Here is a 15,000-nt window from a genome sequence, read left to right as displayed (position 1 = left end):
CAATACGACCCCTCTTGGGAACCTGTGGGTAATGAGTTTGTGTTCGCTCAACGCTACTTTGGGTTGTTAAATTTTCAACACAACAATTAGTACGCTTTTTGTTCTGTTTTTTTATATATATAACTCCCAGCATGCTGCGTTGAGGAAAGTAATTAAGAATGCACACATTGTTGTTAGACGGAATTTTTTGCATGTATTATTAATACTAGATGATGATCAGGCTGCTGCATCGGAATTAATATTTATTAGAAGCTGACATTGATCACGCATAATCAGGATGAAAGGATTTTTCCTTGCAGATACAACACCAGCCTCTCCAGAATCTGGCCTGTCGTAAACAAACTTCCCAATAACCTCTGCTTCGCTACTGTTATTGGACCCTCATCCCTCTCACCCCTTCTCCCTGTCTTTGATCGATGGCTTGTTTTGTCTGTTGATGCAGACCTACTTTCCTTTTGTTTCTAGTAATTATTCTTCCCGCTGAGATGAATATGTATTGTGTTTATAAAATGCTGCCTCTGCACAGGTGTCCCATGGGGCCGAGCTGCAGGGCCGAGCCCGAGGGGGGGGCGGCGGGATTTGTGATGTCCTGCGGAGTGTTGATATTAATCGCTTTAGATGCTGTAAGCAAAGCCAAGAGGCTGCTTTTAATTGTTGGCTCCAAACACTGTCACTAATAGACACATTAGGAATGCTTGTGCAAGCATCTTAAATCATTTGTCATTAAGCCCAGATCTAACAGTTTGCCCTGGTCAGGACACTCCTTTGTGGAGATATAGTTCTGCTCGTCTCGCTACTTTGATTAGACTTCTAATGGAAAAATAACAAGTCTCTTTCCTGTGTTCTGATTTCCTCATGCATTCAAAATTTGGCCTCCAAGTAACAGCGTATAAAATGTGCTTTTATCCCTAAAGCCCCATTTCTTTCCCTTTGGTACTCAGTTCTAAGACAACTCTGCAAACTTGCAAATGCAAGTCCAGCCGTATAAGGGTAAATTCTCCATGTTGTACTCGATTGTAGTAATTTCATAATTTCAGCATTTCTCTCCCAGAAAAGTGCAGTCCTCTTTATTTATTATTTCTCTGGGCCCTACATGGTATGTACATTTGCTGCGAGTCATTTAGGATACTGTGCCGCCTGCTCTTTTCATTTCGTGTTGACTCCTCAGAACGCTTTTGCAACCTTTGCAGTCTTTGCCATAATGTGCTCTGTATTTTGTCAGCATCTGACACGTCTCTCAGGGGACTCTTCAAAGTGAAAACTCCCACTTCCCTTACATATCATCTTTTAGAGAGAGGGAGAGAGAGAGAGATAGAGAGAGAGAAAGAGAGATAGATAGAGAGAGAGAGAGGAACACTCAGAAGCTCCACCACACTGTGGATTAGTCAATGTGGCATTTCTATTCTGTTTTAGGATGGTGAGAATTGCTTGGGTAGCTGAGCTCGGTCAAGGGAAAGGGGATCAACATGTTTAGGTGGTGCGGTTTTTTGTCAGAGGGTTTGTTGTTTGTTTTAGATATATTGCTCTTCTGTGCTGTAAGTAGAACTTGACTCATATACAGTATGTTTCTCTTTTTCTCTGTCTCTTTCTCTCTGTCTGTCTTTCTTTCTGTCTTTGTCTCTCTTTCTACACCCACCCCTCTCTCATTCTCTCTTTCTGTTTCTGTCTCTCTCTCTCTGGGCTACTGCAGTACCTTGGCTATTATTTAGATAGATAGATAGATAGATAGATAGATAGATAGATAGATAGATAGATACTTTATTGATCCCCAAGGGGAAATTCAAATTCAAATTTAATTAAATATACATCTACATGTAAGGTTCAATAAGGTTACTTAGCTCATTAACTGTATTGTTAGTGCTGATTAATTATTTCGATTTAGTATTATTAATTCAGTCAAATTCTCACAGGATGCTAGATTAAGCTTTTTGGATTCCCTGAAAAAACATCCACTCTTCATTTGCTTTAGTGTTTGTGTTTTAATATTTCTGTGCTCAAGGACATTGGCTATGAAGAGACCCTCCATAATTAGTTTCTGTTCATCTGTAATTGCCAGCGACTTTTCAAACACAACACTTATTTACACCTGTAAGCAATCGAACCAGGTGCACAGCAGCGTGAATGTGGTCACCCATTAGCAAGGCTGGAATATAATGAACAATTACGGCGAAATTGCTGTTTACCTTCTGCGGAATAAACCGCAGTCTGAATTCAACTGTGTGCATACCTGAGATGAAAAAAACATGCCAAAGAAACAAAAAAAAATGGCATAAAAAGATCAATCTATGTTGCAAAAGCAAACTGATGATCTAGAGAAATGAGCGCAGATGGGGAGGTGGCGGCTCCCCCCCCGGAGCACGCGCACGCAGTGCTAACACCTCGGCAGTCGCTAACACTCCCGCTTTGTGGGTGCCCACTGACTGTGAGCGCCTCCTTCTCCACCAGAGAGAAAGGCAGGGGGAAGCGTGTAGCATCCCAGCAGGTGGGGGGAAGAAGGAGTGGAGGCTTGGCCTGCTTAGGAACAGATTGCTTCCCCTCTTCCACCACTACCACCCCTCCACCCTCCACCAACACCACCACCTTCTCAACTCAACCCATCTCTCTGTGGCCCTCACCTTTAGTGTGTAAGTAGAGCATGCGGGCCCAGGTGGACGTGGTCCTCAGAGGCCACTCCCTCTCCCTTTCCTCTGCGGTCTGGGGAGCGAGTAGCGGAGCGGAGCGCCGGTGCGCATCCCGTCCCCGCTGTGATAAATGACCAGCCTGTTAGAGGCAGGCAAAGCAAGGGATCCTCCAAGAGTGTTTTGTTTAATTACCGGCCCGCTAACGAGTGAATAGGTTTGATTAGGCCCAGCGGGGGTGGGGAGAGGCTACGTGTCTGTAAGGTAGAAGGGCACCAGGCATCGGAGCTGCTGATTGGAACGCCTTGGCAACCGGAGGGTGAGACGGATTATCATGCAAAGTCAAGCTGCACGAGGAGGGCTCAGAGACACACACACACACACACACACACACACACACACACACACACACACATAAGGGACACACACACACACACACACACACACACGCACACGCACACACACATAAGGGACACAGAGACACAGACGCACACACACACGGCTAAGCCTTAATCAGTGCTATTGATGAGATCTCCAGGTATGGTGAGCTCTACAGATGAATGCCTATGAATGAGAATCTCAGCAGTTGGACTCACTGCTGCCCCACCACATCTGCCCTCCCTACTACCAATGTGCACTGGAGACAAAGTCCCACGCTGTTTTAATGCCAATCCTTTATAAAACAGGAGCTTTACACTTTCTCTCCTGTAAATGACACATTCACACGATACCCATCATGCTAGGGCTCAAAAGAGACATGGCATCATATTTCTCTTAATCATCCAGCATGGTTGGAAGCATTAAGCAGAATATGAATACTGGTGTAATCCAGTTAAAACTGTCAAGAGCAATCATTACATGCTATATGGTTGACAATGATTTTGTATTCTCACAATTAACTTTTTGGAAATAGTAGTTGTCTTGTTTATAATTGTACAGGGCATCAGGGCTGTGTGCATATGGTCCATGGATACAGCAAAGGTTGTTTTTTGACACAAAAGCATACATGTTGAAGTTCTGGGTTTTTAAATAACTCAGGAATATTAGGTGTCTTGCTATAGTGGAATGTTATGTGGCTCATTCAGTGAATACCACTGTTCCTCCTTGTTATTCAGAAAACAGAGATGAAAGCAGTTGTTTGGTTCAGTGTGGCTATAACAATTTTTTTTTTTTAAATTAGAAGAGATAGCTTACACGCTGAGACACCAACCACGCAGTAATTCCATTCCTCTGATACAGTGCAGGCCTGTTTTTACATTTTCTTTTTTTTTTTGCGGCAGCTTAGTTATCATCTTGCTGACCCTCACTGACATTCATTTTCACCCTGGCATGAAGCCCCTCTGGTAATTTGGCAGTTCACGGGGGGCAGAGGACTCTTGAGAACACCCCACATCTGCTGCCCAGCAACAACACTCCTGCACAGAAGAGAAACACACTAAAGCCATGGATTCGTGTGTGTGTGTGTGTATGTGTGTGTGTGTGTGTGTGTGTGTGTGTGTGTGTGTGTGTGTGTGTGTGAGTGTTTTAAAATTTCAGTATAGTTGCATTTCAGACTGTGTGTTGATATAAAGCAACATATTATCTTAGAGAGATTCAGAAATAACAAATTATTAGTAATAAATAATATGTTTTTGTTTTTTATCTTTTGTATGAGCAGGTCTGACGTTTTCCTGGATTTTCAACAAGTACCCATCAGTGGTGAAACAGGATAGCCGTCGCTTCGTGTCCCAGAAGACGGGTAATCTTTACATCGCCAAGGTGGAGCCGTCCGATGTGGGCAACTACACCTGTGTGGTGACTAACACTGTCACCAAGACCAGGGTGGAGGGACCTCCTACTCCATTAGTGCTACGTTCTGATGGTGAGACCCAATCCTGTTTCATGTCTCCATCTGCACTGGTCGTCATAACACAGTGTGTGTGTGTGTGTGTGTGTGTGTGTGTGTGTGTGTGTGTGTGTGTCTGTGGGTTTATGTTTATGTTCATGTTTGTGTTTGTGTGTGTGTGTTTTTGTGAGTGTCTGTGTCTCCCTGTGTGACCTATTGTTTTAGGGATGGCTTCCTAGATGCTTCTAGAACTCTAAAAGAAAATCAGATTCAAAGACAATCATCTCAAATATCAGTATGCAACATCAAAACATCGGCAATGGCTTTAGCCTTTTTTTTTCAAGGAATACAAATTATGACCAAAGGTTAATGAGCTGTTTCTTTGCAAATTAAGGATGGCCTGGTAGCATGTGTTTTGCTGTTCCTAGACTGGCCTTATCAAAAGGCTCGCTAATGAAAAGGTCATTTGTCTCAAGGTGATCTTAAAGTGAACTCTGGTTTTTGCTTTGATATGGTTAAGTTAAAAATAGTCCCCATGCTCATCCACATAAGGCCTTAAAGGGACAGTAGAAGAGAAAGATCGTGCTATAGTTGGCTATAGGTTGCTATAGTGTGCTTTAATGCATAAGCTAACCTTGCTTCTCACTGGCATAACAGCCATGGGCCTCAATGGACTGGTCTTCTTCAATTGAATGAGTTGCTCATGCTATACACTTTTGTTTGATACAGCATTGCATTCCAATGAGTGCAAGGAAACTCTTTCCCCATCACAAACAGAATAGATTGCCGTGTATTCAGTTGTGGAATGGAGCCAGGGCCTGAATACAGATAACATGACTAGACATGACTAGAGACTCTTTTTTTGTCCATATTGGTATTTCTTTGTCAGCATCTTTGTTTACCTTCCAGCTGCCAAGGAAGAATTTCAGTCATTATTAATGAACTGACGGACAGTATGATGGTGTTTGACGCGGAGACCTCAGCTTACATTTCTTGCCAGAAACAGCCCCCTTTTCTATAAAATAGCAGCATGGTCGATGTTTACAGATATATGGAGAGCCGTGGCAGACCGTGCCATTCACATTGCAGCCTGCCTCACCCACAGAGGAGCACTGCCTTCGCCCTCTGGAGTCTCGTAGTCTCGGGAGGCCCAGAGGCAGCCGCTTGTGCACATAAACAGCTCTTGAAGCGCTGCCATAGACGAGCATTATTCCTGTCTGTACTCAAAAAGTGAGGTGGGAATTGCCTGGCTTAAATCAGCACGCGCACTGGTGTGTTGCACCATATGTTTGTGCGAGTTATAATTAAGCAAAAACAAGCTGCAGTCTCAGATCTGTCTGTTTTATACAGATATTTCCTAAACCCTGGGGTCTGCGCTGTTATTTGTGGCAGATTTTTCCTTTAAAAATATCTGCTTGTGTGCAAGGAACCTCTAATCTTCTATTTATATGGCTTTCATTAAATCAACTGTTTTTATAATGACTATGTTTTTTTTCTGACTATAAAATCAGTGGGCACTTAATCGGCTCTTCATGGCAAACGAATGTGAATCAATCTAGTTGCCAGTCTGTCTCTGTACTATCGGCACCCACAAGGGTCAAAGTTGGCGTGTGCAGCACAAGGAAAAGGTTCTAGGAGGAGACTATTGTGTCTGTTCCACCTGTGTCTTTTCACAGTAGGGCTAGTTTGGCTACCGTACCCGCATCAGACACTACGGTTAAGGATCTGAATTAGCTCTCACAGCTGCACGACAGGCGAGATAACGTTTGCCTAGCAAAAATTAGGGTTGTGTGTGTGTGTGTGTGTGTGTGTGTGTGTACACACCTGCATGTGTGTGCGTGTGTGTGTGTGTGTGTGTGTGTGTGTGTGTGTGTGTGTGTGTGTGTGTGTGTGTGTGTGTATGCACTTGCATATATGTGTGTGTGTTTGTGTGTGTGTGTGTGTGTGTGTGTGTGTGTGTATCCATGTGTGTGCCGTTCAAACATGAGCCTGAGATTGTTTGCCACGGCCCCGTTTCTTGAGCGGTACTTTGAGAGTGATGAGGAATAGTGCCTTAAGAGAGCTGCGATTAGAAATCTATTTTTAGACAACTTAGTCTGCGCTCTGGTGTTTCATTATGAAAAAGGTCTACCCAGAAAGACGGCCTCTGCCTCCACTCTCACTCATCCAGCCCTGCAAGTTAAAAACGCTTTCTGTGGCTTTTGTGTAATTGAAAATATCTCCTGTTTAGCACATTCCATATTTTCTTTTTTTTTCTTTTCTTAGGTGTGATGGGTGAATATGAACCAAAGATTGAAGTGCAGTTTCCAGAGCTTGTACCAGTGGCCAAAGGCTCCACGGTGAAGCTGGAGTGTTTTGCCTTGGGAAAGTAAGTCCAATGTGGTTGACACAACGTGATTTATGGGTACAGTACAGACCTGCCCTATGCCTCCCTCTGATGATACCATTGAGACTCTAAATTCAACAGAATCATTGTGAGAGCCACTGTGTAACTTCAATTCATCATGCTGTTGAGAAGCAAGGGCCCTCTAAAAATAACATATCTTTACAATTGAATTTCTATCCTTATAGATTTCATTATAGCTATGTTACCTGCAAGATCTTCTCGAACATGTTATAGACAGAGACGGTTGATAAAGCGAGACGATTCACAGAAGTGTTCTTCCTGTGTTCTAAAGGATCTTTGTTATAGACATTCGCACTGAGAAGTCCCAAGGTCCACAGTGTTGTGAACAAGACAAAGTGTCATTATAATTCTGAACACTATTTGCTTCAGATTAAATTCTTTTTTTGGTGTAGTGTGTTTTTGAACTGCTTGTTTTCTTGTCCCCATGACCAGCCCAGTGCCATCCATAACGTGGCGCAGGACCGACGGCGTGCCGTTCTCTCGGAAGGTGGACATGCGCAAGGCCAGTGGCGTCCTGGAGATCCCGTACTTCCAGCAGGAGGATGCTGGGATCTACGAGTGCACGGCCGACAACGCCAAGGGAAGGAACGCGGTGAAAGGCAAACTGTCCTTCTACGGTAGGCGAACCCATCCTGTCATGGCCGCATGAATATTTGAACTGGGAAAGAGAGCGAGAGAAAGAGAGGCTGCCATGTCAGACTCACTCAGACAAGAACTTCGTCACAAACAAATCTCATTGGTCTCTGAATCTCCAAGAACACGGTGGAGGATTGACAAAAAGAGGGGAAAAACTCCACATTGCCCACATGGCTGTGCGATTTGAACAGGGCATCAGTGTGATTAAACCCGGGTGGTCATGATGCCTCTAATATTTTTATCCAGATTAAAGGCAGTGGATGAGGAAGTGACCTTGACTCCGACCTTGTCTCTGCGCCTGATCTAGGGTTTCAAGCAGATGGCACAATGATTGACACCCGACTGAGCTTCAGATCGGAGCTGTTAAGTCTGTGGGTAGGCCTCAGGCACATATGCTAGGACAACGTCATGATTCCACATTTCACTTCATCCGTTGTTTTTCTGTAATTAATGACATTGTGGATTATGTTTTGTTTTGGGTTTTTTTTTCAGTCCTTGCTGTGCAGGCATATTTCTGTGCTATTAGTCTACTGCACAAAATGTCTACCTGCAAAGGATATCTATCGAAATAATATGAAAGAGCACAGTTCAACACATGAAAGAGTAACTCTTATTAGATGTAAATTTCAACAGTACATTTCAGTCATGACATTACATTACCATAAGTGTATTGCATGAGTGTAATACACTAGCTTTTGATATTTACTGATTTGCAAACTCCACCAAGAATGGTCTAGCATGTAACACTCTATTAACTACTGAAGGTTCAAGTATGGCATTCCTCTGAATGAATCAAATTGCTTGAAGCATTCTGTTCAAATTTGAATCTCAATCTAGGCTTCTCCACACCCGAATCTAGATTTCTCCTGACCAAACTTACTTAGCTCCTTTGCCAGACACACAGGCTATTTAGCCTTCCTATTCCTAGCCTTCCTGTTGCTAGCCTTCCTATTCCTGTCAATGTCATGTGTTTTTTCGTTATTTAGCATCCTTACACTCATGCTATACACTGGCTGGAATAGAAGTTTCACAGAACATTTGTCAAACACAATGACATGTTTGCACAGTCAGCAATGGAAGGAATTTGGGGATTGACTCACTCTGATTAATGTAAAGGACCATAACCGCAAGAGTCTCCGTTATCCTTGCTGTGTGTGTGTGTGTGTGTGTCGCTCCAAGCCATGCCAGGAAAAGTATATTTAATATGGACTTTTAAATGAAGGGTCGTGACCTTTCCTGCTACCGTGGTAATCATCCAGAGGTATTGCTCATACAGGACGGCTTCCTATTAAGTAAGTACCTGTAGGCAACAGACCAGTGAGATTTATTCTCCCACATGGAGTCCCTCTCTGCTGCATACCCAATGGCCCATTTACAAGAATAGCCTGCACAGGGTTCTCGCTCTCTCTTTCTCTCTCTCTCTCTCTCTCTCTCTCTCTCTCTCTCTCCCTCTCTCTCTTTCTTGCTCTCTTTTTCTCTTGCCCTCCTTCTCTTTTGCTCTATGTCTCTCTCTCTCTCCTCCACACACACAGATTTAGCAGCCCTGTTGTCTTTGTTTATATTCTGAGCTATGTGGGCCACTGTGAGTCCCAAAAGCTGCAACAGAGACAATGGGAAAAGAAATGCTATTTATAGAAGGCAGTGGTAGCAAACAGGAGCCTTTTGACTGGTGTAATAATACGTTTAATAGCACGGTAACCCAGGAATGCACAATAGTCTTTCCACGGAGTCACATTGTTTATTTCTTTCCTTCCCCGCATGCTTCGTTGTGGTAATGGTTACATTGTAACTAATGCTCTGACTTTTAATCTTGCTGCCATAAATTTAGGCCCGTGCTGTATTTACGAGCAATCTCTTGATTTTTTCCACCAACCTCAGTCGCTCTCTATTCAATTGGTCCCCTCCCACCCACACACACACACACACACACACACACACACACACACACACACACACACACACACACACACACACACACACACACACACAAACACACACAAACTCAGCCCCTCTCCTCCTCCTCCTCCTCCCCCAAACCTCTCCACACTCCTGCTGTCGTTGTCCATAAGTCAGGATCTTGTCATTTGCTGGGGGCATAGCTCATTCTGTACATTAAACAATTTGCCATTATTTACTGCGCTCCTCAAACGTCCTCCTCCACCCCCTCCCGCCTCCTCCATGTCCACCTCCACCCACAACATCACACTGGCAAACAAGCAGGAGGAGGAGGGGACGCCGCCAGGCAGCCCTGTCGCTATAGTAGCCGGCGTTGTGGCCGCAGCAGCATCGGATACGTGCGTCCGCAGGCGTGTTTTTGTCAGGATTAGCCGCGGGTCCGGGCCTCTTGAGCGCGGCGGCATGCTCTCAGCTCCTCCGCACGCTGGCAGGTGATACACATCTGTAATCTTATTTTGAAGTCCCCTGGAATTAAGCTGCTGAGACATTGGTCAGCAGAGTGGGGGAATGGTGGGAGGTGGGGGAGGGGGATCGATAAGAGTATCTCATGTTTATCGCTGCAGCTGGCAGCAGCAGAGCCTCCGTCAGCTCGGGAGGTGGGGGGAGTGGGTGGAGAGACAGACGGGTGGGGAGCCTGGTGGGTAGGTGGTGTGGGATGGAATTGGTGTGAGCACACACAGACACACACACACACACACACACACACACACACACTCCAGCCTTCATCTGCATTGCAAGCAGTTCTGGGTTTAAACATTTCAGTGCGGCCCTTTTTCTGATTAATACTGCTGGTGTTTTTACAGTACGTTGTGAAGTATCTGATTAGGACTCTTTCATGTTATTCAAAGGACACTTAAAAGGGAAACTGTAATTGTCTCCCCCCTCTCTCCTCTCCTCTCCTCCACTCTATCTCTCTCTCTCTCTCTCTCTCTCTCTCTCTCTCTCTTTTTTTTAATCATGTCCATGCAATATTCAGTTGTTTTGCAAGTCTGCTGTCCTTTAATGCAGTAAAATGTAGTCTCCAACACCCGCAGTAGCCTGGTCGTCTCACATAACTGGATGTGAAAGAAATTAGAAAATCAAAAATAGCCACCACAGAGGGAGGGGGAGCCTGTTGTGTCCTGTGTGTGCGATGAAGTGTGTTATTTTGCACAACAATCTCCCGGCGTGGTCCTTTGAACCCCACAGGACGGCCAAACGATCTGGTTAATTAGTATTCATGGGGAGGCCAGCGTTTGAGGAGAGAGGTGAGGCTCTCGCTTGACCCTCCAACCCAGTGTCCACACTCCACCACCACCAGCACCACCCCCCATCCACCACCACCCATCCACCTGTCTTGAGTTGATTCAGGAAGGGTCGTGGCTGACAGGCTGCCCACTGGCTCAGGATCACGCAGCCGTAGGAGAGCGGCTTTCATGTGGGGCACTGGGCCTGAAAGTCAATACACTCACGGTGGATGAGCGATGGGCTGAGTGGCCATGACAGAGAGAGAGAGATAGATAAAGAGAGAGAGAAAGACAGAGAGAGAAGGAGGAAGAGAGAGAGTGAAGGAGAGAGAGATATAAACAGAGAGAGAGAGAGACAGAGAGGTAGAGAGAAGGGAGAGAGATAGAGAGAAAGACAGAGAGAGAAGGAGGAAGAGAGAGAGTGAAGGAGAGAGATATAAACAGAGAGAGAGACAGAAGGAGAGAGAAAGAGATAGAGAGATAGAGAGAAAGACAGAGAGAGGATGAAGAGAGAGAGTGAGGGAGATAGAGATAAACAGAGAGAGAGAGACAGAATGAGAGAGAAGGAGATAGAGAGATAGAAAAAAGACAGAGAAAGAGAGAGGAGAGAGAGAAAGAAAGGGAGCGAAGGAGAGGGAGAATAAACAACCTGAGTGGGGTCCACAGAGGTGAGGCGGGTGGGACATTGCCTGCAGGCCGGGCAGTAAGACTGCAGTAGCATGGATGTGCTGCTAAATGACTGGTGATAATGGACTCTCGGAGTACTGCTTTGCTTATGTCCTTAGGCAGTTTTTAAAGTACAGGCACACGAGTTACACAGACACAGGGAAAGACACACACACCAGCATGCACTCATTTATACACATATACACACAGGAATGAAAAAAACAAAACTATTGCACACTCATTCATCCATACTACGCACATGCACACGCACATACACACACACATGCACACTCACGCACATGCACACACATACACGCATGCACACACAAACATGTACACACACATACACATAAAAATGCACACACACACACACACACACACACACACACACACACACACACACACACACACACACACACACACACACACACACACACACACACACACTCACACATACACACACTCACACACATACACAAACCTGCACTTTCAGTAGGCTATACAGTGTTCATTAAATATGATACATCAGTTTATGTCGACATACAGCTTAATCCTTCATAGAGAATCCATCCCATGGGTGCGGATAGCAGAGAGAGCGTGGTCTTATTACTTCCACACGCAGGACTTGCGGATGGGGGCTAGTGATGATGCGGAATGCAAATGCTTGACCTGGCCCACTAATTCTCCATAGCTTGCAGTCACACCCACTTATTCAGAATTGATCTGCCAGTGGAGGAGCTGATCAAATAAATCCAGAAATCTCTCTCTCTCTCTCTCTCTCTCTCTCTCTCCTCACCCCTTCTTCCCCTCCTCCTCCTTTCTCCCTCTCTCAGTATGCACTAGCTTTATTTATATGTTTATCAATTCTCCTCATCTCATCAGGTGACATAAATGATGTACCCAATATGCTTCCCAGTTTTTACTAAATAATTAACAAGGTTTGACTTACATGCACTTAAAAGATAGAAATCAATAGAGCTCATGTATAATTAAACCATACTTTACTTTAATGGGCTCAGGAAGGGCCATTTCATACCGCTGGTCATAGGCAAAGTAATACATTATGTGTAATTTCCCTTTCTACTTCCCCCCACCACACTGGCAAACAAGCCCAACAGGAGTGTGTTTATATCAACAAGGCACAGGCAATCTAATCTCAACAATGTTTTATTTCAACTTGCAAAATGGGTAGGGAGTGGGATAAGAAAACTGCTTGGCTTAAGAGTGATGATGTTAGATGGCTCTGATCCTGGTGGGCTGTGTGTGTGTGTGTGTGTGTGTGTGTGTGTGTGTGTGTGTGTGTGTGTGTGTGTGTGTGTGTGTGTGTGTGTGTGTTGTGGTCCTGTAGCCCCTCCCCAGCTGATCGAGCTACCGCAGGATGTGCAGAAGGCCATGGATGAGTCTCTGGTGTGGGAGTGCAAGGCCACCGGCAAGCCCAAGCCCTCCTTCAGATGGATGAGAAATGGAGAGAATCTGGAGTCTGACGAGGTACATCTCTCTCTCACACACACACACAGACACACACACACACACTCACACTCACACACTCCCAACACACATACACTCTTTTTCCCACACAATCACGTCCTTCTCCCTCTCTCTCCTTCTCTGTCTACCTCTGCCTCCCTCTCTCTATCTTCTCCTTTCTCTCATCCCCTCCCTCGCTCCCTCTCTCTCCTTCTCTGTCTACCTCTGCCTCCCTCTCTCTATCTTCTCCCTTCTCTCATCCCCTCCCTCGCTCCCTCGCTCCCTCTCTCTCCTTCTCTGTCTACCTCTGCCTCCATCTCTCTATCTTCTCCCTTCTCTCATCCCCTCCCTCGCTCCCTCTCTCTCCTTCTCTGTCTACCTCTGCCTCCATCTCTCTATCTTCTCCCTTCTCTCATCCCCTCCCTCGCTCCCTCCCTCCTTCATCTCCACCTCTCTCTCTTGCCGCTCCCTCTCTCCTCAGTAGTCCCCAGCTGTGCTGAAGTCCCTCACATCCCCAGCCAAGGACGAAATGTAATAAAAGCAGAGAGGAGTTAAATGAAATCCCCCCCCCTCCTCTGTGCTTGTACACCATGTGCTCTGACATCAGCTCCTTTAGCGTTCTTTATTGTTTTCGCCGCTGTGTCTTATTGATCGCAGAAGGATACACTGACGCTCATGCAGGGAGAGGGCGGAAAAGGCACATTTGGGAAGATTTGGGATTTGATGACTGGTTTGACAGGTTTCGTGTGTGTGTGTGTGTGTGTGTGTGTGTGTGTGTGTGTGTGTGTGTTATCACATTACACTCAAACGTCTTCATCACACGTCTGCTTTCAAGGGACCCAACTACAAACAAGCACACAGCGCTTGAGTCGAATCTTAAAGCTTGATGATGTAAGACCCATGGTAATCTTCTGTTAAATCTCCACCGAAAGCCCAGCAATTAATCCTGCTCTCCCCCCAGGGAGAAGAGAAAGAGAGGAAGAGGGAGTGAGAGGGCTTATAAACATATTGCCCGACTGACGTGTCGTTGCGACTACTTTTTTATTTATTTATTTATTTTTCACACACACACACACACACACACACACACACACATGCACACTGCATGATGAGGCGAAGTAAACACTTCATCAGGAAAGGCGGGGCGAGGAGTTACTAGGTTCATTCCTTTGTTTATTTATTTAACTAATGATCCAACCCTGTTTTATTTACTCTACCGCATTAGTGAAGCATTCATTACCACAGGATGTATTGCTTGGTGTTTTTACGCCATACGTTTCGGCTGCACATTTCTCCAAGCCTAGCTGGGTGGTAAGTTGAGGGTGATTGATAGTTAGCGGCGAGGCACAGCTTGCGTGGCATAAATAAACTCTATGTTAATTTTCCTTCATTAAACAAAATGTTTGCGAACAAAACAGACCGTATCGATCCATCCGCAGACTTTATATATGTGCAAGGGATGAGTGAACCTACTTTTATTATGTCCGCAGGCAACGCTCCAAACAGCAGGTTCTCTTTGCAATATAAAGGCAGATTATAGTTGGCCACTGCATAATTAGCAATCTGTCAGTTCCTAGCCTCACATTTTTTGAAAAAGAAAAAGAAACGAAGAGAAGAGAAAAAAGAGAAGAGGTGGGTCTAGAGAAAGTGAAATTCATCTGTCAGGCTACAAGACTTACTTTGATCAACAAAAAAGTATTTTGTCCTAAAGTTTGAGTCCTTACTAGGGTTTGGGCTCGAATTGTTATATGATTATGTAAGATGAGTTGCATTAAGTATAGATGCCTTACAGACACAGTCAAATGGCAGCGTAGCCAATTGTCTTATAGCATCAACCAAATTTAATAATTTATGCTGATAAAAAATGCTGATGCGTTTTAATTGAAGAAATTAATCAGGATGTATTAAATCTTTAAATGTCAGCATCGTCTCTCAGTGCAGTCTAATCAATCTGATGATGAAAGGTCAACTGTGTTGTGAATACAAGAAATGTGTCATTTGTTCTTATTCATTACGACGAATCAATAAGGACCTTTTCTGCGCTCTCCCTCTGATATAAAGGTAGCTCGTCTCGACACCTCATGCCTCCCCTAGACATCTGTCAAGATGAGCGCTATTGACAATCACCAGGCGAGGCATGATCAAGTGCTATTTCCTGCGCAACAGATCAAGTGACAAAACACACTGATTTGTGGGCTG

The 15,000-nt window shown here is 44.9% G+C and overlaps 1 protein-coding gene across 2 annotated transcripts in view; it reads left to right on the top strand.

Annotated features, from left to right (window-relative positions):
* cntn4 (contactin 4) overlaps positions 1-15,000 on the top strand; it is a 105,308-nt gene that overhangs the window by 54,482 nt on the left and 35,826 nt on the right. For both annotated transcript variants that reach the window (XM_048254007.1, XM_048254008.1), the window contains exons 6-9: positions 4,276-4,479; positions 6,709-6,811; positions 7,283-7,467; positions 12,683-12,822. In XM_048254007.1, coding sequence (XP_048109964.1) covers positions 4,276-4,479; positions 6,709-6,811; positions 7,283-7,467; positions 12,683-12,822 — 632 coding nt within the window. The remainder of the gene's footprint in view (positions 1-4,275; positions 4,480-6,708; positions 6,812-7,282; positions 7,468-12,682; positions 12,823-15,000) is intronic.

The sequence above is a fragment of the Alosa alosa genome, chromosome 10 (genome assembly GCF_017589495.1).
Source record: "Alosa alosa isolate M-15738 ecotype Scorff River chromosome 10, AALO_Geno_1.1, whole genome shotgun sequence".
Classification (NCBI taxonomy): domain Eukaryota; kingdom Metazoa; phylum Chordata; class Actinopteri; order Clupeiformes; family Clupeidae; genus Alosa; species Alosa alosa.
Note: the sequence above shows the minus strand (reverse complement) of the source record. Positions and strands in the feature narration are given on the sequence as shown.